This window comes from Galeopterus variegatus, unplaced genomic scaffold (assembly GCF_000696425.1).
Source record: "Galeopterus variegatus unplaced genomic scaffold, G_variegatus-3.0.2 Scaffold70, whole genome shotgun sequence".
Classification (NCBI taxonomy): domain Eukaryota; kingdom Metazoa; phylum Chordata; class Mammalia; order Dermoptera; family Cynocephalidae; genus Galeopterus; species Galeopterus variegatus.
This window is the reverse complement of record NW_007726181.1, coordinates 744,434-766,307: the sequence shown is the minus strand read 5'-3', so window position 1 is coordinate 766,307 and position 21,874 is coordinate 744,434. Positions and strand designations below refer to the sequence as shown.

Sequence of the window (21,874 nt, the reverse complement as noted above, 5' to 3'; positions counted from 1 at the left end):
TAACAGTCGGTACACTTGTACTTCTAAACTTGGGGATTTGCACAGTTCTAATGACTTGTCCTTTAAGAATATCAGAAACCATTTCTCATTTTTCTTTCTATGACCTTTAGAAAATAATTTATAATGAAGGTAATAAGAAATATCTTTAAAAGAACTAAAAACATAAGTTAAAATATTAATAATGAAGAACTGCAACTTTGAGGAGACAGGAGGAGTAGAGAAACATTTTAAATCAAGTTTTAACACAAAATGTTAATACAGAAGAATGAAGTAAGTTGCAAATAAGTAATTTCCTCTATGTAAAAATAACACTTTCTATTTAGAATATCAACACCTCTTCAAATAGATAAATCTTATTTCATTAATTCCAAAATTGCAGACTTGTGGTTTTGTTTTGTTTTTTTCTTTTTTCTTTTGGCGACCACTAATTTCTCTCTTCTGTTCCTCTCAGCCTTGGTCTAAACCCGTGGTCAAGTCAGACCAAAATCCTCTATAATTTTCAAATAAATACAGAAAATCCTACAGTAATTCATGCTTTCTCAGCATGACTCTCCACTTATGGGGGAATAGTTAATGGATTGGTTAGGAAGAAGAAATAAAAATTTAAAATGTATGCCAGGCATCCGTCACTTAAAATTACATTCAATTTTTAATCAGTAAGTATTTGAGGACTTTTACAAAGACAACCAAAAGGCAAAAAAATATAGTGCTTTCTTCTATGTCAACCAGATGAAATTCTTAACTGATAAACTTTATATAGTTTTGCAAAATAAAAACTTATGAAATTACTTACTTTGCAATATCCATTGAAGTCTTAAATTATACACACACTTACTTGAGATGAGATCTCAAGACACATGCACAGCAACATTTATCAACCTCTTAACACTCAAAATGTTATGTAGTACTAAGGGAAGAGTGACTAAAAAGCAGGTAGTGTGAACCATAGAGAAAACATTTACAGAAACTGGATTTCATAAAAAAGTTTTTTTTTTTTTTTTTAAATTAAGATGTCTTGAGTTAAATCTCATACCCACTCAAACTGTAACTGGACAGTACATTTCACTTCTAGTTACTAGAAGACATTTCTTTAAAAGAGACTGGGGCAAAACGGGAAGAGGAGACTACAAGTTGTCTCTAGGTCCACCCCACTCCCCCCCTTTAAAGGAAAACTGATGAATTTAAGTCAAACCACAGATTTTTAAACCAAAATAAAGGGACACAGGATAGTGAAGCCAAAACACTATTTTTAGTAATTTTTTTTGTCTTTTAAAAAATTAGTCCCCTTCTAATGAGTTTACATACAGCTTACCTAACACCTCAGCAAGGAGAAAGAACACACCAGAAGGGAAGAGGACACAGCACCATAGTCTCAAAACATTCACATACAAAAGAAAAAACAGCCAGCACAGACCAGAGTATGACCAAGTTTCCCAATAGATAGGGATAAGTCCCAACACACAAAGGAAATATAATTATCTATTTGAACAAAAGCAAAATAGAAGATCAGGTCAGACAAGGATGGAAAACGGAGTGTTAAACTCCTTGTACTACAAGGAAGGAATGGGATTTCTTTATTAAAAAGCAAAAAAGAAAATGCAAGCCCCCAAATGGATTTTGTTGCTGAAACTGTGTCATATGCTGCTGGTAACAGTAAATATATATATATTTATATATTCATATATGTATATTAAAAAAGGAAAAATAATCTATTTATAGAACAGTCAGTAGTAGAGACATTTAGAAAAAAGTAAAAACAAGTCCTTTTTCTTTTTAAAAATGGATTTACTAAAACAACTTCATTACCCAGAGGTACTACAACCCCACATCCTTTGATGAAGCCACGGTGTTATTCAACAGCATCTGCTGTGGGCTATATTCAGAAACGGCCAGTGTTGGAAACAGCAGACACTGGGGTCAGGACTGCAAGGTAAAAAGCTGTTATTTGCTGGTCTTGCTCGTGGCCATGCCTGAAGCCTGGTGGTGTCTGGAATACTTGTGAATGACGATTTCCACAAAAAGCATGCATCACTGTGGCTCAGTAAGACATTCTGACTGGTCGTCGTCTTTTTTTTTTTTTTTTTTGCAGAAGCCTGGATCCATGTACCTGCTCATCTCTAAAATGTAGACCCAAGACAGCAAGACTTCTCAAAGACAAAAAAGAAAGGGGTGGGGGGCAGCTGCTTGCCTTGTGATAAGAAAAGCTCTTCTTCCCAGAATCCAGTCTAGTTAGACTTCTGAACTAGATGACATCCTCCTCCTTAGGAAGGTAAGGTGATCTGCCCCAGATGGTGAGAGGTTCTCTTATTTGAAGTTTTCTTCTTGGTACAAACAAGCACAAGTAGCTGAGGTCTACAGATTGTTGTACTATCCGGTGACTTCTAACAGGAATAACTTAGGCTCTGTTCTTCCTAGTTTTATCTGAAGGGCATTAAATACCTGGTAATAATGGAAAGAAAGCAATATTCTGACTCTTCTCCAACTATCTCAACTAAGGAGATCAAAGCACTCAGCACCTTCAGATGGTGCTGCCCTAGGTTGTAAGGCTTTAATATAAACTGGCTATGAGCCACATCCTACATGCCCTGCTAGCACACCAATGTATTAATACCAACCAGCCACCCTAGAGCTCAATCAAGTGTCTGACCTTAATGCAGTAAACCACACTTGAAGGAGACATGAGTTGAAATACTGGCTGCAGTACCAAAGATGACACCCTCCACATAGATGTGCTGATAGAGAATGCAGCCTACACAGTCCATGCAAAGAGGAAGCTGGCACTAAGAAGACTTTCTCTGAAGGCCAATCATCTTTGGAAGCAACATCTCGAGTGGATCTAAACCACTCCACGTGATGACTAAGGTCTCAATGTGGTCCATTTCCCCCAAGTCCCAAACTAACTAAGCATCTGCTAACTGGTCTCTTTAAGATCCTCCATTGGTAGTTTGTAGCTCATTATGAAGGAAGGAGGTGGTGCTTGACCTGGGCTATCTGGCCCCTGCTTCTTTGCACAGTTTATACAGATGTAATCTTCATTTTCGGCCATTTCTGGAGATACACCCACACAAACTTGATGAAACCACTCATCACAGCCACCATCACATTGTACCCAGTCTACCTGTAGGAGACAAGAGTGGGGAATGTTTAGGTTACATAAACATTCAGCCTCAAATAAAAGCAAACCAAAGAGCTTTCTCGGCTTAAATGATAGCAAACAATTAGGATGTCCAGAGACAGACAATGATTTCTTATGGGGTTATTTTTTAAAGAAAGAAGCTGAGAAGTTAATACCCCAAAATTATATTTTACCATAGTGTGTCCACAAAATTAGGCCTCTTAGGTACTCCATTACCTCATGAATACCTGGGGCTCCTTGTAAGGCAGAAACATGTTTGAGGAAAACTTGACAAAAAAGGAACTTCTAATAGAGCAGCCAAGTAGTTTTAGCTAATATTAACAATTTCTACGTTCTAAGACAATGCAATTATCAATCAAGAAAGGAAGAGTACAACAATGTGAAGGCAATCCTGTGTATTATTAGCTTTACTTCAAAGAGATAAGCCAAAGTACTGAGAGCATTAAATACCTTTTTAGAAAAGCAGTCACATAGGCCACTTTTAAAACTAATATTTTTTATTCTTCTCTTCTTCTGTTACAAATACAACTCCCTATAAAAAGTTAGCAAATATCAGAGGTCAAATCTTACAAATTAACCAATTATAACAGTCAAAGACACAGGTCATTAGATCACTTTGGGGTTTTAAATTAAGGTCTGGAAAACCAATAAGTCAGTAGGAGATGCCAGGCAAACTTTGGACTTTCAGAGAATACTGTGATTACAGAAGGCTAGGACTGTAAGCCTTGGGCCTAGAGTAACAATAAAGTGACTTTTTGCTTTTATATTTGGAGGGTGATTGTGGTAGTTTTTATAGCTAAGGTCAGGGCAGACAAGAACCTTTAAGATTAAAAGAGCTACTCTCTCCCCTCCCAATACAAAGGTTGATCATTTCACTGGCAACATAGGAAGCCACTTAAAATCATCAAAGTAAAGAGTATGAAGGGATCTAAGATGTACCTTAGTAGAGCTTATGAGAAAGAACAGAGGAAGGAGGTTTTGGCTAGGTCAATGAGTCTCATTCAGGGAAAGTGAGTGGTTTTCAATATTAGTTTCCATGTCCTGTGAAAATTATCAAAACCATGATAGTCACTGTCAGTAGTTTTAAGCTTGTAATAAAGGACCAGAAAAATAATTTGTCAAAATAATCTTTCTGCTTTTAGTATTCCTATTATGGAGTTCCAGATCTTACAAGACAATGTCATTTATAAAGATTACTGAACTCAGAAGTTCTGAGTTCTTGCGTGCATAATTTCAGGAAAGTCATTTAACCTCACTGAGGCTGAATTTCCTCATCTGTAAAACAGAGATAACACCTAATTACAATCCTGAGAGGATCCAATGAAATCATTTCCAGCAAAATACTTGGTTCACCTCCTGGGATACTGGAGGCACTTTTTAAGATCTTAGTCTCATGGCTCTATTATCCTACTTTATACAAAACATTCTGTACCTTCACATAGTTGCCTGCAGCCTTGCTTCTCAAAATGTGTAGACCACTTGCATCAAAATCACCTGTTGTGTTTGTTAAAAATGTAGCTGGGACCCATCCCAAACCTACAAACTCATTAATATCTAGGCGATACAAACCAGAAGCGTACACTTTAAAATCAGGGCCTAAGTGATTCTTACACACTAAATTTAATCATCCCTGGCCCTTTGCCTTCTGCTTCCTTTGCTTGCACAGCAAGTTAACAATTCCTTCCTTAACCAAATTCCATTTTTATTCTGTAACTGTATAATGTTTTGCTTCTGAAGTATGTGCGGTAAAGAAAATAATTGATCAAAATTGTTCCTGTTGCAACAAACTAATCAGAGACACAAAAGGGAGATAATGGCTTCTGTGCAACAAAGTAAAAATAAAGGTACTGCAAGCAGGTGAAGACTTAAAAGTGCTAACTGAATGGTAGGTGAACTTAGAATGAGTGTTTTTGGCTGTTTAGAGCTTGTAAAGGGAATTGGAAAGATGAATTGTGGTTCTTTGGGCTGCCCAGGTGTGAGATATTATGCTGTTTATAACGCCCCCCCTTAACCAATATACGTCTTTACCCCTACCACCTCCAGCCCTCTTAATCCAGTCCAGTCCCTATTTATGCTAATAAATAGGATAAGAAAGTTACCAATTTATCAATATTTGCTACCAAGAAAAGTGTCCCAAGTCTTTTTAAACATACTTCTGCACTATATTCACTGGATTCCAGTTTCCCAAAATTAAATCTATCATTCTTTTTCAAATAAGGAAAACAATACTTTCCTTTTTGTGATTTTCCTTTTTGTGACTGGAGGTCCCTTCCTAAGCCTAGTTCTCCCATCATTTTAAGTGTATACAACTTTCCTTGAGATATTAATTGGCAAGCAGTTTCTATCCCAGTCTACACGTTATACAACAATTTTACCCTGATAAAATGACAAGGAAAAAAATAGTCCTTCTCTTACCGATATCTTTCTATACCATGTTCATCTGTTAACAACCAAACTCAAGTACTACTTTCATTTGAAAAGGTCCACAGGATCATAAAGCAAACTAAAGTTTGGGATGTCAACTAAATCCACAGAAGATTTTGACATGGGGCAACAGCCTATGTAGTAGCCTGAAAACTCAAGAACATAGAATTTGGCCAATCGCATAGTTTTAATAGTCATTCACCCTTTCATTATTTCTGGGAGATGTACTTAGTGAATCACAGGGATAATTATTTTAAAATTTCACAGCTATGAGCTGTTCAAATATTAACTGATAACAGATTTTACATTATAGTAGGAATAGGTTTCATGGGGCCAGCCCATGGCTCACTCGGGAGAGTGTGGTGCTGATAACACCAAGGCCATGGGTTCAGATCACATATAGAGATGGTCGGTTAGCTCACTGGGTAAGTATGGTGCTGACAACACCAAGTAGGTGAAGATCCCCTTACCATTCATCTTAAAAAAAAAATAGGTTCCATGTTCAGATCAGGGGAAAATGTCTGTTTTAAAGAGAAATTTTAAATAGAGAAAATAACGTTAGTTTGATATTCATGTTTTGCTATATGGTTTCATATTTATACTTAAGAAAACATACGTGGCATATTATATTTTGTTCATTTCTTAGAGCATCTTACTGCATTGGCGGAAAAAAACCTGGTGATTTAATGATATTCTTAGCTTAGTTACTCAAACTGAACTTTTATTATCTTGGCATTTAATCTCTTTTGTACCAACGTTCCTTACAAAAGCCAGATTTGAAAAAGGAAAATAATTCATTTAGTGAAGTACAACATATGTACAGAATCCTTGTGTATAGTTTTTTAATGTTCACAACATTAAGTGACTAACCGTTCCTAGTTTGCCCAGGAATGATAGATTTCTCAATATGTGGGAATTTTAGTGCTACAACTGTGAAAGCCCCAGACAAATCGTGACAGTTGGTTACCCCATCTCAACACCTCCAGTGTTTACACACATTTAGGTAATCCAATCCTTGATTATTTGTGCTAAAAGGAGATATGAACTGGTAAAGCCATGATAATGCAAATACTTTTGTTGAGGCAACACTCCCATGAAAATCTCTCTCTCTCTCTCTCTCTCTCTCTCTCTCTCTCTCTCTCTCTCTCTCTCTCGTGTGTGTGTGTGTGTGTGTGTGTGTGTTGGTGGTGGTAGTGGTGGTTGGTACAGCATGAAAATCTCTTGAAATCAGAGTTGCTAACAAATAGTAAAAGTGAGAGGCATAAGTTTATCAACTTAATCTCTTAATTACCATGCCAAACTTCTTATGGAAGTAGTCATAGGTAAGGAAAATGCCCACAATAAGAGGGTAAAAAAGTTGAAGAGGAAAAAAAAATGTACTTTCATAAGTAAAATAATTATTTATTCTAACACAGGGAAAAATGTTACTTAAACATTAGCCTGAGGGCTGGCCAGTTAGGTCAGCTGGATAGAGGTGGTGCTAATAACATCAAGGTGCAGGGTTTGATCCCTGTACCTGCCCCCCCCCCAATTTTTTTTTAAATAAAAAAAATTAGCCTGAATTTGCTCTTTGAGATTAAATTGTTTTGTTCTTGATACCAACAAGACTGACTAAAGGGGCAGAGTTCAAGGGGGAAAAGATTCTCAACTTTAATTTTTTGAAAATAGTTCTTTATTACTTTAAAAATTAATTTCAACTTGAAGTTAATTTGATAATTGATAGAAGAGAGAGTTTTTTAAAAATCCTTTATGCTGGTATTATCTTTCTTTTTCTACAACATCTTGAAATTGAGGCTACTTATATTAAAGTAATTATTCTTCCAAATTTTTGAAAGAATACTCCTCAATCTGCACATTTTTGGAGAAAAGTAATAGTAATTACTCGTTAAAGAAATAATAGTAATTACTGGTTAGAGAATCTACCCCAAAACAAACCTCAGAAGTTACTTTTTTGCTGTATGATATTTGAAAGAACAGACTTCCCTAAAAAGCATTCTTTTCTGATCATCGTTTTCTTCCAAAGATGTATGCCATGCATTAGTTAGGTTTTCTCAGAGAAACACTACAAATTGAGAAAGTTGTAAAATTCCTGACAAAAGCTTTTAAAGAAATATACTTTTTATTTAGTAAAACTAGGATAAGAACAGACATGGAGAACCATAAAAATCACAAAATAGCAATGACGGGCAAAATATTCATAATCTGAAATCAGTTCTGTTTGAAATTAAACACATTATAGAAATATAACACTAAGTTTATTTTATGTAAACTAATGACAGGGTAAGGCACATAATGCTCACATTTTGGATTTTAACAGTTTAAAACAGACATTTTCTCTGAATTCTCAGCTAAATCTCTTTTTGTTCCATCAATATATAGATAACTGCCTAGATTTTTAAAAAAAATATCTATAATATTAGGAGCAAATCTCAGGGTTCATTTTAAAATAATAACATTTTGGTGGTCAGCCCCGTGGCTCACTCGGGAGAGTGTGGTGCTGATAACACCAAGGCCACGGGTTCGGATCTCATACAGGGATGGCCAGTTAGCTCATTGGGTAAGTGTGGTGCTGACAACACCAAATCAAGGGTTAAGATCCCCTTACTAGTCATCTTTTAGAAAAAAATAACAAATAAAAAATTAAACAATAAAAATAATAGCATTTTAATGCTTTTACTGCATTTTGGGCCAACAAGTTATTTCACAGAGATTATTTCACCTAATCTTCATAACCCTTCAAGTAAGCAGGGCATGTGTTAATGTAACAATTTTATATAGCAAATGAAAAAAATTGCCTATAGTGTTTACATACTACAGGAAGACAATAGCAATAATAGATGAACTGAATCATATTTAAAGGCTGAGCAGAGGGGAAAGATTAAATGATAAGGAGAAAATAGAGAAAAGGTTCATGACGAATATAAACATTATGGGAAAGATGATAGAAAAACTTAAAAAAGAAACACCACATCTTGCTGCTAGTCATAAAACTGCTGTTTAAGATTAATTAAAGGAGAAAGAAAAGGGAAAAGGTTCTATCAACACTGCTGTCAATACTCTGATGTCCAAAGATAAAGAGTTAACCTTCCATCAGCCTCTTTAATAAAAATTCACATGGGAATAAATTCAAAATGAAAGATAAAAATACACACATATATAATGTATCTACTAAAATGCTTTAAGATGTTTATAATATAGGACAATGCTTATGAAATGAATAAAAGCAAGATACAAAAGTGAAAAGATAGTATAACAATATAAAACAAACTATATAGAAAAAGGATTTGAAGGAAACACACTAAAATATTTACAGCTATATCCTTGAAAGATTAGACTATGATATATATTTTTTACTACATCTTCACCCAAAATTAAATGAAAAACCCCTAATAAGTCTAATTTTAATATGTATTATTTAGTTTTGGAATGTGTTTTTATACTTCATCTCAATTATTGGTGGGGTGGGGATATTAGTGGAGAGAACCTGGTCTGGGAGCCAGGAAACCAGGGTTCTACTTTTGGTTTTGCCACTAATTAGCTCTGTGACTTTGGTAACATTATTTATTTTCACTGAGTCCCAGTTTCATCATTTGTAAAATGAGGTGCCTGAATAAGGTCCCTTCAAGCTCTAAAAACACATAAGTATTTGACTAAGGAGGGAAGTGAGTGCATAACCTGCAGGGAATAGTGATGAATAATGATGCTGTTTTATTTATTCTGCTCATATTTTCAAATTGAGGAGCTATTAAAACTCTAAAGATCAAGTGGTATAATAAGCATAATAAATAAAATTAAAACTATGAATTAATACTCTTGATGGGAACCACAACAGATGCCTCATTTAAAGAACAGGGATTGTTCATAAAGTCTGTCCATTTTCCTCAGAAGGTCATGCTGTCAATATTACCTAAACAACAGCCTTCACAAAATTGCTATACTTAAAGATTTTAAATAAATACCTTTAAAGGTCTGAATTATTTGATGCAAAGGTTTTGAAAAGAAATCATATTACATTTAGACATTGCACAATAGGCCTCAAGTGGGTAAGAATGCAAAAATTGTAGGTCTTGGGAGCACAATCTTAAAGCAATTTGCCACATCTCTTAAAATACTGGCCCAGGATTTTTTCAGGCCATTGTGGCTAACTGACTCACCCTACAATACTCTCCCTTATCCACGGTTTCACTTTTTGCAGTTTCAGTTACCTGGGTCAACCACAGTCTGAAAATATTAAATGGAAAATTCCAAAAATAATTCATAAGTTTAAAATTGTGCACCATTCTAAGTATTGTTATAATTGTTCTATTTTATCATTAGTTATTGTTGTTAATCTCTTACTATGCCTAATTTATAAATTAAACTTTATCATAGATATATATGAATAGGAAAAAACATAGTACATATAGGGTTTGATGCTAACCAAGATTTCAGGCATCCACTGGGAGTCTTAGAATTTATACCCCGCAGATAAGGGGGACTACCGCACAGGGAAGGCACAAGACTATTTTGAAACTTGTTATGCTCACTACACATGAAATGTACTGCTTGCCACAGGTTGTTACATAGTTTTCTCTCTGCTCCTGTCTCATTATATTCACAAAGTATATGATTTTTAAAATACATTTCCTCTATTAAGCACACTGACCTAAGAGCCTCACTATTCAAAACAGTTTATAGAAACTGCAGAAAACACAAGTTAGAGGTCCAAATCCTGGAATCAAAAACATACTATCATCATATCAAACATGTCTACATGACTGTTGTTCCTTGACCTCTCTCACACTTGACTATAAATAGTTGGAACTCACCTTGTCTTTGCAGGGCCTTTGGCAGTTCTGTGCTGCACATACGGCATTCTCATCATCAGATTCCTCTGCTCCTGACCAGTCATACTTTGAGGGGATGTCTAGCACTTTTTTCTCTCTTTTCTTCTCAGTACTCTCTTTCACAAGTTCAACTTTGGCTGCAGCAGCCTTCTCCTTCTTTTTCTTTCTCTCTTCTTCTTTTGCTAGTTTCTTGGCCAATTTGTTTAGCTCCTTTGATTTGTCTGCACTTAACTTTAATTTCTTCTTTTTAGGTTTGTCCATTTTCTTTAACTCCTTGGACTTCTGTTTTCCCTCTCCAAAAAGATGTTCTACTTTTTCTAGTTTCCGTTTCCGTTTCTTCTCTGAAGAGTCCTTTCCTTTCATTTTTAATGGTTTCTCTTCCATGCTGTCATCCTTCAAAAATATAAAATTAGAAACAACTTAAAGCAAGGCATTTAAAAACAGTGCTATTCTCTTATATGAGGTACTTAGAATTGGCAAATTCATAAAGACAGAAAGTAGAACAGAGGTTTACCAGGGAGAAGGAAATGGAGACGACTTATTTAATCGGTACGGAGTATCTGTTTGGGATGACTAAAAAGTTCTGGAAATGGATATTGGTGATGGTTGCATAACATTATGAATGTACTTAGTACAAGTGAATTGTCCACCTAAAAAGGGTTAAGAGATGGTAAATTTTATATTATGTATATTATGCCACAATGAGAAGGTGAATATAATTTTCAATGAAAACTCAACAGTAGAAAATAACAACAAGCCCTAAGTAAAATATGTGACTTCTTTTTAGCTTACTAGGGGAAAAAGGGTTGAAAAAAAAAAATAGCATTAACATATATCTATATAGTCTGTAGCATCTCTGTGTGAGATGAAAACATACACAGTTAACCATACTAAATATACTAAATTACGTAATAACATTTTTGGTCCTCATTTATCACTACTAACTTTTTCATTAACTCAATAAATTCTTAGTGGTTAAGAAGTTACCAAAAATGTTGGAAAAGTATAAAATTATATCCATGTTCTCATTACAAAAGTTATGTAGTGACTTTGGCAAGAGCTAAAAAATAGTTCATGCAACAAAACAAATGTCATTTTTATTTTCAACTTTCTAATACTGTTGCTATTATGTGCCAATATAACATTTGAAATTTTAACGGTAAAAGTATGTCTAATAACAGAAAAAATGGGAGAACTAGAAAAAGAAATACTAAAAAATGTAACATAAACTCGATAATTTCCTAAGAAAAAAATACTTCAGAATTCATTTTTCTGCTGATTTGAGATTCGAGAATCTCTGACAAGAACTTAAGAATCAGCAGAACCCAAAAGAATACTGGACTATAAACATCTTAAGTCTACCGCATCTTGAATAAAAATATTTAACCTCTTAATACTTTGTGTTTCTTTATATGCAATAAAGAGCATTGTATGAGATAATGGATATGAAGAAAATGCTTTGTAGACTAGAAAACACTACATACATTAGGCTACCTTAGATCTGTCTTCCTAACCAAAAACAAACTATAGTATGCTAAATGTATCTGTATCAACTAGGGGTGACACTGTACCATTCCATTACGTGGAAACATGGAGACTAGTGAGAAGAATACTAGGAGTCAGATGCCAGAGTTAGAATCCAAGTCTCTTTATTTTTACTAGATGTATGACCTTAATTTCCCACCTCTCTGATCCTCAGTTTCTTCTTATGCAGAATGGGATAAATACTTGCCCTGTCTTTCCTTCTCCTGCCCAGCCCCCCAGAAGTATGGTGAGAACATGGATATAAAAACATTGTATGGGGGCCGGCCCGGTGGCGCACTGCTGCAGTGCACCGCTTGGGAAGTGCGGCAGCGCTCCCGCCGAGGGTTCGGATCCCACATACAGACCGGCTGCTCACTGGCTGAGCGAGGGGCGGGAGCAGCGCCAAGGGTTGCGATCCCGTTGCCGGTCCCGGTCCGGTACGGGCGCGACACTGAGGGTTGCGATCCGTTGCCGGTCACAAAAAAAGACAAAAAGGAAAAAAAAAAAAAATGTATGAATTACAAACTGCTATGCAAATATAATAGATGAAAGTGGACTCTCCCTCCCACCCAATCCACTTCTATTTAACCATCCCCTTGCTTCTTTTTTTTTTTTAACCATTATATTTTCTCACCTAAGTTTTGGCCTTTTGATGGTGGGTATCTGGGCTAAGGCGGTTGTTCTGAACTGGTAGCTTTTTTTTTTTCTTTTTGTCTTTTTTTCATGACCAGTAACGGGATCGCAACCCACGGTGTCGCGCCCGTACCGTGACCGGCAACGGGATCGCAACCCTTGGTGTCGCGCCCGCACCGCGCTCAGCCAGTGAGCGAACCGGTCTCTATATGGAATCCGAACCCTTGGCAGGAGCGCCGCTGTGCTCCCAAGCGCCGCACTCTATCGAGTGCGCCACCGGGCCGGCCTCTGAACTGGTAGCTTTCAATTGTGCCCCTCCTTTCCTTTTAGCAGAAATAGGTTTTTCCAAATTAAATGTTACATAAAATCTCAATAAAGAAAACAGTAAAGCAGAATTACTTTGGCTTAAGTGGAGAGCAGGTCAGTCAGATTACTGCCCACTCAGCCATCATCCTGCCAACATGTGTAGTACCTCTAAGAAACCTGGGCATTCTAAATAGTTTTAAAAACCACTGTTTTTTTTTTTTCCTTTTTGTCTTTATTTTCGTGACCGGCTACAGATCGCAACCCTCAGTGTCACGCCCGTACCGGACCGGGACCGGCAACGGGATCGCAACCCTCGGTGTTGCTCCCGCACCTCGCTCAGCCAGTGAGCGGCCGGTCTGTATGTGGGATCCGAACCCTCGACGGGAGCGCCGCCGTGCTCCCAAGCGGCACACTATAGCAGTGCGCCACCGGGCCAGCCCTAAAAACCACTGTTTAAGTAAACTTTAAATCCATACCTCCATGATATGCAGAAATCTGTCTTCAGAAGGTGGGTGTGTGGCCTGCAAAATCCGCCATATGTGTTGAGTCTCATCCAAAGATACTTCAAGGAGATCTCCAACCATCATAAGTTCTTCTAGCTGGGCTTTAGCTCCAGGTGACAACTCCAACACTGGAGGTTCCAAACTTCGGGGAACCAAAGGGCTTTTCCGAGGTTGTTTCCTTGGGGTGCTAGAACCTTTTCCAAAAAATACCATAAAACAAAAAGAATAAAAACTATGGAAAAATGTAATGTTTTCAAAGTAAATATTTGGAGAAATTGTCCACCCTACCCCAATGCTGGCTTTAGATATCTGGAATTCATTACATCGATTATGAAAATGAAAGTGAAATTAAAAACAAATACAGAACAAAAATATCTAGAATCCTAAGTCCCACTCTAAAAAACTGGTTTCACACTAAAAACCAGTTCTTTATCCTGTTTATCCTTATTGACTCTTTATCCTGTATCAAGTTGGATGGGGGAACCAGAATCTCTTAACCCATGTTCTCTCCATTTTAGAGTACACCAAAAGACTAAATATTTAGCTGCCCTATATAAATTTTATGACTATCTTCCTAATGAACAGACAATAATATGCTGTTCCAAAAACTCTTGAATTTTATTATAAAGAGAGAAACACCCTACGTGTTCCAGACCTGCGATCTAAAAGCAGTGTGACTTATCTTCACTAGGGAAAAGAAAAGTAAACATCATGGAGAAATCACCCACTGGAGAAAGGAAGAACTTTCTAATTAAGTAAAGTTACTCAAAACCAGAATGAATATTCTTAATAACCAGCAAGTTCTTTAACAACTGGTAATGATCAAAGAGAATTAATGACTATCAGGGATTTTACAGAAATGAGACACAAGACTAGATGGCCTCTAAAGTTCTTCTAATTAGGACTCTATAATTCTATGTAAGTTTTCAGGTTATCATCTAATAATAGAAAATGCAAATGGGGGCCAGCCGGTTAGCTCAGTTGGTTAGAGAATGGTGCTGATAACACCAAGGTCCAAAGTTCAATCCCTGTACCAGCCAGCTGCCAAAAAAAAAAAAAAAGAATCGAGAAAATGCAAAAAGGGATAGCTTCTTCTAACCAAAATAGCATTTTTCAGGTTCTACTAGCATTTCATGGCCAGGAACTGTATTTAAATCAAGACGTATACATAGTCTTTCTCAATGAGTTTAGGCTTATCTTCTCCACATTTTTTTTTAAAAGATCATACCTTGAGAACAACTCTTAGAAGCAGAAGAATACGCATGTTCTGCACAGAATGAAGGTGCTGTCCACATGTGAGTTACCACCTCTTCAGACTTGATGGGAATCTCTTCATCACAAAAAAGATTGGGTTCCAGACTACTTGAGGACTTCACACTGGCTGTGTCCTGATGAAGAAACAAAGAGGAGTATTGGGAATTAAGGTCACTTCACTTTAGATCCTATGATAAGGATCTAAATGGAGGCTTTCAGGTTAAAGCTTAATATAACATTAAAATTAAATATATATTAAATAAGACAGAAAATGTCCACTGGGAAGAAAAACCATAATGACTAGTTTCAAGCCAAAAGGTAGAGTAAGCTCAAAAATAATCCATAGAGATAATAAATAAAACTATAAAAACGTTACTATTAAGCAATCTACCTTCTACATCTATAGTCTACAACCCATAAAAACTCCTATATCAACAAGTAAAGGAAACTTGGCCCCTGAAAAGAAAAGAAAATGGACTTAAGAGGGGAAGAAAGGTTTACATGTGACACCTTAAGGACATAAAAAATTTAATTCTCTCTAAAAGTTTTCAAACCTATAATCTTACCAATTTGCTCTTCCTTAATACAATAAAGAGCCCAACTGACAATATACAAATTATACAACGCTGACAGGTCTAATTAGGTCTCAGATGATTCTCCTATGGCATTAGTTTCCACAAGCTCACCTGTATAGCTTTAAAAGTCAGAGTGCAATCAAGAAGACAGAAACCACACCAGGTATTTCAACAGAGAGAATTTAATATAGGGAACTACTTAAATGTGTATTAAAGGACTGAAAAGGCAAAAGGGAAACACCAAGGTAACACCAAGAAAAACACTGCAGGGAAGAGTTACCAGCCCCAGAACTCGAGGTGACAAAGAGGTGGGTTGTTAGAACCTAAAAGCTTAGAGAAGGGGCCCTACAGAGTTGGAACTCAGACCTCTAAGGAAGAAGTGATGGCCAGTTAATTCTGCTATCTCCAATGGAACATGATGTGGTTGGTTTCAGTGGTATAGTGGGTGTGGGGAAGGGGAACAACTGGAAATTGGAACCAGTTGCCTCTGCCAGAGCGTTAAAACAAACAAACAAACAAACAAAAAAAAACACCATGCAGTTCTAAAGATGATGACAAGAACAGGGAATAAACGGGAAAGATAAAGTCCTTTCTCACTGTTCAGGCCTTTTAACTTTCTCTAATGCTCCCTAGTAGCAGAAGAGAAGCAACTGGCAAACAACAAATGTGTAGAGCAGAGGTTAGCAAACTACTGCCTGTGGGCCAAATCCAGTTGGCAGCCTGTTTTTATATGAATTCCAAGCTACCATTTTTAAAGAGCTAGAAAGAAAGAAAGAAAAAAGAAAGGAAGAATATTCAATGAAGACCATAAAATATTTATTAGCTGGCCCTTTACAGAAAAAGTCTGTCAACCCCTGGTATGGACTCCCAGCCCCAGCAACACTAAGCAGAGTACATGACAGTGGTGAGGACGCTGGCCAGTTAGCTCAGTTGGTTAGAGTGTAGCCTTGTAACACCAATTTTACAGATTTGGATCTCTGAACCAGCCAGCATCCAAAACAAAAACCAAATAAATAATTAAGAAAGTGGGTTAGGAAATGAGAGACAATAGTTTAATGACTAACCCAACACCTGATTCGCTTTGTAGGGCACATGACAAGAAGCTCTATTGTCATCAGAGACTGTCCTTAATTAAACAGGATACTTTCCAAGAATCTAGAAGTTTCAAAGTAATGGTTAGCTATGGAAAGGACAACTTAGGGAAAAAGGCTTTTGTACGAGGATTCTAGAAGACAATGCCCCTCACTAAGAATTTAGGAGTAAGAGTTTACAATCTTCTTCTCTCTTCAATAATTTAAATTCTAAAAGGCAAAAGATAAAAGTGTACAGTCTACTTCAGTTCCCAGATGCTTTTTTGCACTGACTGGAATTGTTTCTTCTGGTCTTGACTCTGCTCATTTCAACTCTTGCAGGAAACTTCCTGTTAAGCTTTCAAAATGGAAAGGAGAGTGACCGGAAAATAATGATGGCAAGTAGTGAAAAGTAAAAGGATTTTTTTTTTTAATTACTATCCTAGTGTGAAGTATGAAATGTGAAGAGGTATAATATTGACTCTGAGAAATTAAAGATGCATTGTTAGCACTAGAGCAATCATCTAAAAAATAATAAGTTGTATAGCTAAGAAGTCAATAAGAAAACATACACACAAAAAATAATAATAATAATTCAAATAACCCAAAAGAAAGCAGAAAGGAGCAGAGGAACAAAAAGGAACTAATGAAAAATAAATAGCAAGATAGTCAACTTAAACGCAACCATATCAATAACTACATTAAATGTAAATAGACTAAACACCCCCAATTAAAAGACAGTGATTGTAATATTACTTAAAAAACAAAGTACAAAAAACAAGACTCAACTATATAGTAGTTTATATTTTATCTGTGTGTGTATGTGCATATATAGTACATATATTTGTATTTGCAGAATTATATATATATCACATATACTCATTTGCAGAATTACAGACCAGAAAGGACCCCTTTAGGCACAGACACATTGAAAGTAAAAGAACTGGAAAACAGTAAGCTTTAAAAAATTAGGGCTGGCCTGTGGCTCACTTGGGAGAGTGTGGTGCCGATAACACCAAGGCCATGGGTTCAGATCCCTATATAGGGATGGCTGGTTAGCTCACTTGGGAGAGCATGGTGCTGACAACACCAAGTCAAGGGTGAAGATCCCCTTACTGGTCATCTTTAAAAAAAAAAATTACTTTCCCAAAGACAAATACTGTATGGAATCTAAAAAAGCAAGATTCATAGAAGCAGAGAATAGAATGGCAGTTACCAGGGACTGGTGGTGGTGGTGGTGGAATGGAGAGTTGTTGGTCAAAGGGTACAAAGTTTCAGTTAGATAGGAAGAATAAATGCTAGAGATCTATTGTACAGCCTGGTGACTACAGCTAATAGTAAAATACTGCATACCTGAAAATTGCTAAAAGAGTGCCTTTTAAATGTTCTCACCATAAAAAAAAAAATGTATGTAAGGTGATGGACAGTTAATTAGCTTGACTTAATCATTCTACAATGTATACACATATCAAGCCATCAAGTTGTACACCATAAAATATACAATTTTTATTTTGTCAATTAAAAAATTAATATAAAAATTTTAAAATTACTCCCTATGAAGGAAAAAATGATAATCCAGTCCCACTAACGGCAAATCTACAAGACAGAATGTCCTCTCACTGAGAAATGTGTTTTATATACAGATCCGTCACTTGAGTCTTATCTAATATTAAGCAGGACTAAAGTCTCAGACAAAATCTATTCTATTTCCAGCCAAGTTCAAGCCACTCAAGTATTAACCAGTGTGGAGAAGAAAATGTGAGAGTCTAAATGCTTAACTTGCCTGTCTCTAAAATAGGGAGGTACTGGGATACATAAAGGAACTTCCTGGGAGATAATAGCTACTACTACTCTACATCCTTCTGCACATATAAGGATACTTTAAAAAGTTCATGGAAAAATGGAATTTAAAGATTACATGAACCTTTCCATGAACTTTTTGAAGACACACTCATATATGCATTTGCAAAATATAAACTGTAATATGGATGTGGTTTCAGTAAAGATAAGCAACATGCCTTATAATGAAATAATCAAATGGATATTTGAAATAAGGTTATCACAGATATGATCCCAAAAGGTCTGTGACAGACTTTACTTCATTAAATATATATTTTCCTAAGTAATGATTTTCTTGATGCTGCTCAGAGTATTTTAGTGGTGATCTCAGGATATTACATACAAAATAAAGTAATCAAACAATACAAAATACAAGCCATCTGTTTAAACATTTAAATGTTATAGTATTTAAGATCAAATGACAATTTTATTTTACTATAGAATTACCTACTCTTCTTCCTAAACTACTAGGGGATTTTTCCTCAGGAAAAAAATACTAAATTCACAGTATTATTTTAAGTATTAATTTATGGTCACAACAGGGAACATCATACAAAGGGAAAAATCACCAAGCCAAATGCAAATAAATTTGCAAATAAAATTTTCATTACACAGTAGTGCTTGCTCTATGGGAAAATGCTGAATAGCATAATTTGTTTTCATTCAAGATACCATCATTGTAAATTTTTTTTTTGGTGGCTGGCTGGTACAGGAACCCTTGACCTTGGTGTTATAACACCATGCTCCAAACAACTGGGCTAGCCAGCCCTATCAATGTAAATTTGACCTCAAGTTACCATAAATCTTACCACCAAATTTTTTCTACCTTGCCAACACCTCCTACCAAAGAAGAGACTCCCATATAAAGTCTGCAAAAAAGGATTACTCCATACAACCATATCAAACCACAGTTTTGATCCCTACCCCTGAAAATCATGCAATATTTGTGATGTTTTGTTTTCACAGGTGAACAGTTAACAGTCTGTTTCTAAGCAAAGCCCATCATGTTTAACAATTCTAGAGTAGTTGGTTCATACTCAACATGCTAAAAAACAAACACCACAAGTATTGGAGGCCTCTAAGCTATGGCAAACAGGTGATTGTAGCATTCAAGTAAAAAGCAAACTAATCTATACTTGGCATAGACTGTATTCCCTTTCAGCTGCTCCTCGTCATCCTATACAACTTTAAACAAAGACAGCCATTAACTTCTGGGTAACAGAATGTTTAAGCTTATTTGAGCAGGCTAATTCAAGTTTCAACTATTCTCAAGTTAATTCACATAACTGATAATTCTCTCATTAAAGTATACCCTGGATCCATTTGTATCTTGAGAAAAATATTTTACAGCAGATGAATTTACAAGTGTCTATGATGGATGGTTTTAATTTTACATCACAGGAATTTTAATGCTGACAGGATTCATGCTCTAAAAATGAGCAGTATCTATCTGTAGGCTGAAAAGACATGAAAGACAATGAGTGGTGAGGGGGTGGGAGGGTGGAAAATAGAATCTTCCCTTGTTCTTTGGACGAAGTTTCTTACATCAGAGTGTAAATTCCCAGGTTATAGGTATAGATTCTAAAAAGAGCAACAAGAATCATATAAAACAAATCAATGGATTAACTGTAATCTGGCAGGGTCTCTGTCTAGATCATGATGTTATTTGCTAGGTAAATAGCCAACGACTTGCACCTGACTCAAAATGACAACGAAAGGCCAACTGGATCCAACACAAAACAAATTTGCCAAAACCTCTTCACCACCAGCATGGTATCATTATTAAAATAACCATATTGATAGTAAATAATTTGTCCTAAATGCAACTGTAGTTCTACAAATTCTAACCATGAGCCCAAGTATTACCCATCTCTGAATATGACATTCTATCTAGCACCAGACAAGAGACTGGAGCAAAAGACTCACAGCACAGCTAGAATGGGATTCTTAAAACATAACTATACAGAAGTTAACAACTCAAAGAAACAAATCTGAAAAACCGAAATCAGCCATAAAAGCTTTAAATAACTCACATGCATAATTTTTCTAGTCTCTCTGAGCCATAAGGAGTTATAAGATGAAGAAAATTCAGATTGTTTCAGCAATTTATAGTTTTTGGAGTTTTGAAAAATGCTATCACCATAAACTCAGTACAGATAGATAACTTGCTTTCTCTTCCTCTTTCAAGCCTCAAAGAGCATTCAATAGCTTTTTTAACAAACCAAATAATCAGGTATGTACCCACATAGCTTGTCCATGTAATTACCTTCATGTCATAGCCATACGTCTCCCGAATGTCTTCATCAGAATCTGTTTCTTCATCATCATAGTCTATTGTTTGTCGAGGGGAAGATGATACACTGCTCACCACCCGATTAAATGCAGACTGCTGGAAACTAGGTAAGTGTCCCTAAACAACAAATAATTCCAAGATGAACACAGACACATACTAAACAAACATGGACAATTAATACGTTCTTAAGATCACCAAAATGTAAGTGAACTCACAAAGCAGCTAACAAAGTTCTTCAACAGTTAGTAGAAATCAAATTATTTGATTATGATACCAAAGTCCACCTGAATGGTGTTTCCAGGTAAATATTTCATTAAAATAGTCTAGGTATGTTTCCAAAGAAAACACTATGGGTGTATGTAGAAGGAAGATGTCAAGGGTAATGTACTGCTGGCAAGTTACTGTTGTTTTCCTAAACAATTGGTAAGATAGATTTGATTTACTATTCACACACTGACAAATACTACCCTGTGAAATAGAAAATGAATGTAAATACTAAACTTGCCTGTAAGTCTGGATTGGCAGCTGCTTTTTGGAGTTCTGCACTGATGATCTTTTCAGTTTTTTCTCGAGCTGCTTGTTCCACCATACGCTGACTCAACACAGACAGTTTGGCCAGGGCAGAAGATAATTCGTCTGTGGCTAGAGCCTGTCGTGCTCTATCTTGCCAACTCATAGCACGTTCTGTCAAACACTGTAGGGCCTCTCCTTCAGGTAATCGCACAGGCAACTTCTGAAGGGATACCAGGAGTGACAGAATAGTCTCTAGCCTGGGCCTTCGAGACCGCATACAAAGAGGGCAAAGGAATTTTACTTCTTTAGCCTGCCAGCTGGACCCTTTTTTCTGGGAACTTGATTTAGGAAGGGGAACACAGCTGTTATGAAACCAGTCTTTGCAGAGCTCACACTGTAACATAAATCCACTGGCTGTTTTGCGGCAAATGCAAAATTTTACTTCTTCTATATGGTCCACCATTGTCATCTTGGCTAGGTTGGCTGCTCTAAGGGAATGCATGGCTTCAATCTCTTTTTGCTCCCGTTCTTTGAAAACTGCCACCTGTGTACAACAAACATTTAATTGAAAGGAGTCATCACAATACACCCCCAAAATACCAAATCTTCAAGGCTGAGAGATCTTTCTGCGAGTTGTGCTCTCATGGTGACAAAGTACTGTCCTTTAAAAAAAATTAGTTATAAACAATCTCCTAAAATTTGGGGCACCCTGGAAATTTCCATGCAAACATTCCTCATCTGTGAAATGGGCAAAGTGCTACCATATATAATAATTTACATCAGTAGAGTACTTTGAACTCTTCTGTAGCGTGCAGTAGAAAGATGGTATGCCTTAAAATCAAGCAACTTGGGTGCAAAGCCTGGCTCTTGTACTTAAAGACTGTTGACCTGTGGTACGAGCTTTCTGAAATTTAGTTTTCTATACAATGAGGATGTCACCAATCTCATTTTGGTGTTTTAAGGATAAATTAAAACAAC

At 36.3% G+C, this 21,874-nt stretch overlaps 1 protein-coding gene across 1 annotated transcript in view; it reads right to left on the bottom strand.

The window, feature by feature from the left end:
* Window positions 1–630: 630 nt before the first annotated feature.
* KDM5A (lysine (K)-specific demethylase 5A) overlaps window positions 631–21,874 on the bottom strand; it is a 101,129-nt gene continuing 79,885 nt past the window's right edge. Inside the window, exons 23-28 of the mRNA XM_008577757.1 lie at window positions 20,889–21,440; window positions 20,357–20,500; window positions 14,581–14,740; window positions 13,326–13,546; window positions 10,369–10,779; window positions 631–3,118 (exon numbers count right to left, since the gene is read on the bottom strand). Of these exons, the coding sequence (XP_008575979.1) occupies window positions 2,912–3,118; window positions 10,369–10,779; window positions 13,326–13,546; window positions 14,581–14,740; window positions 20,357–20,500; window positions 20,889–21,440 (1,695 nt within the window). The 3' untranslated portion in view covers window positions 631–2,911. The remainder of the gene's footprint in view (window positions 3,119–10,368; window positions 10,780–13,325; window positions 13,547–14,580; window positions 14,741–20,356; window positions 20,501–20,888; window positions 21,441–21,874) is intronic.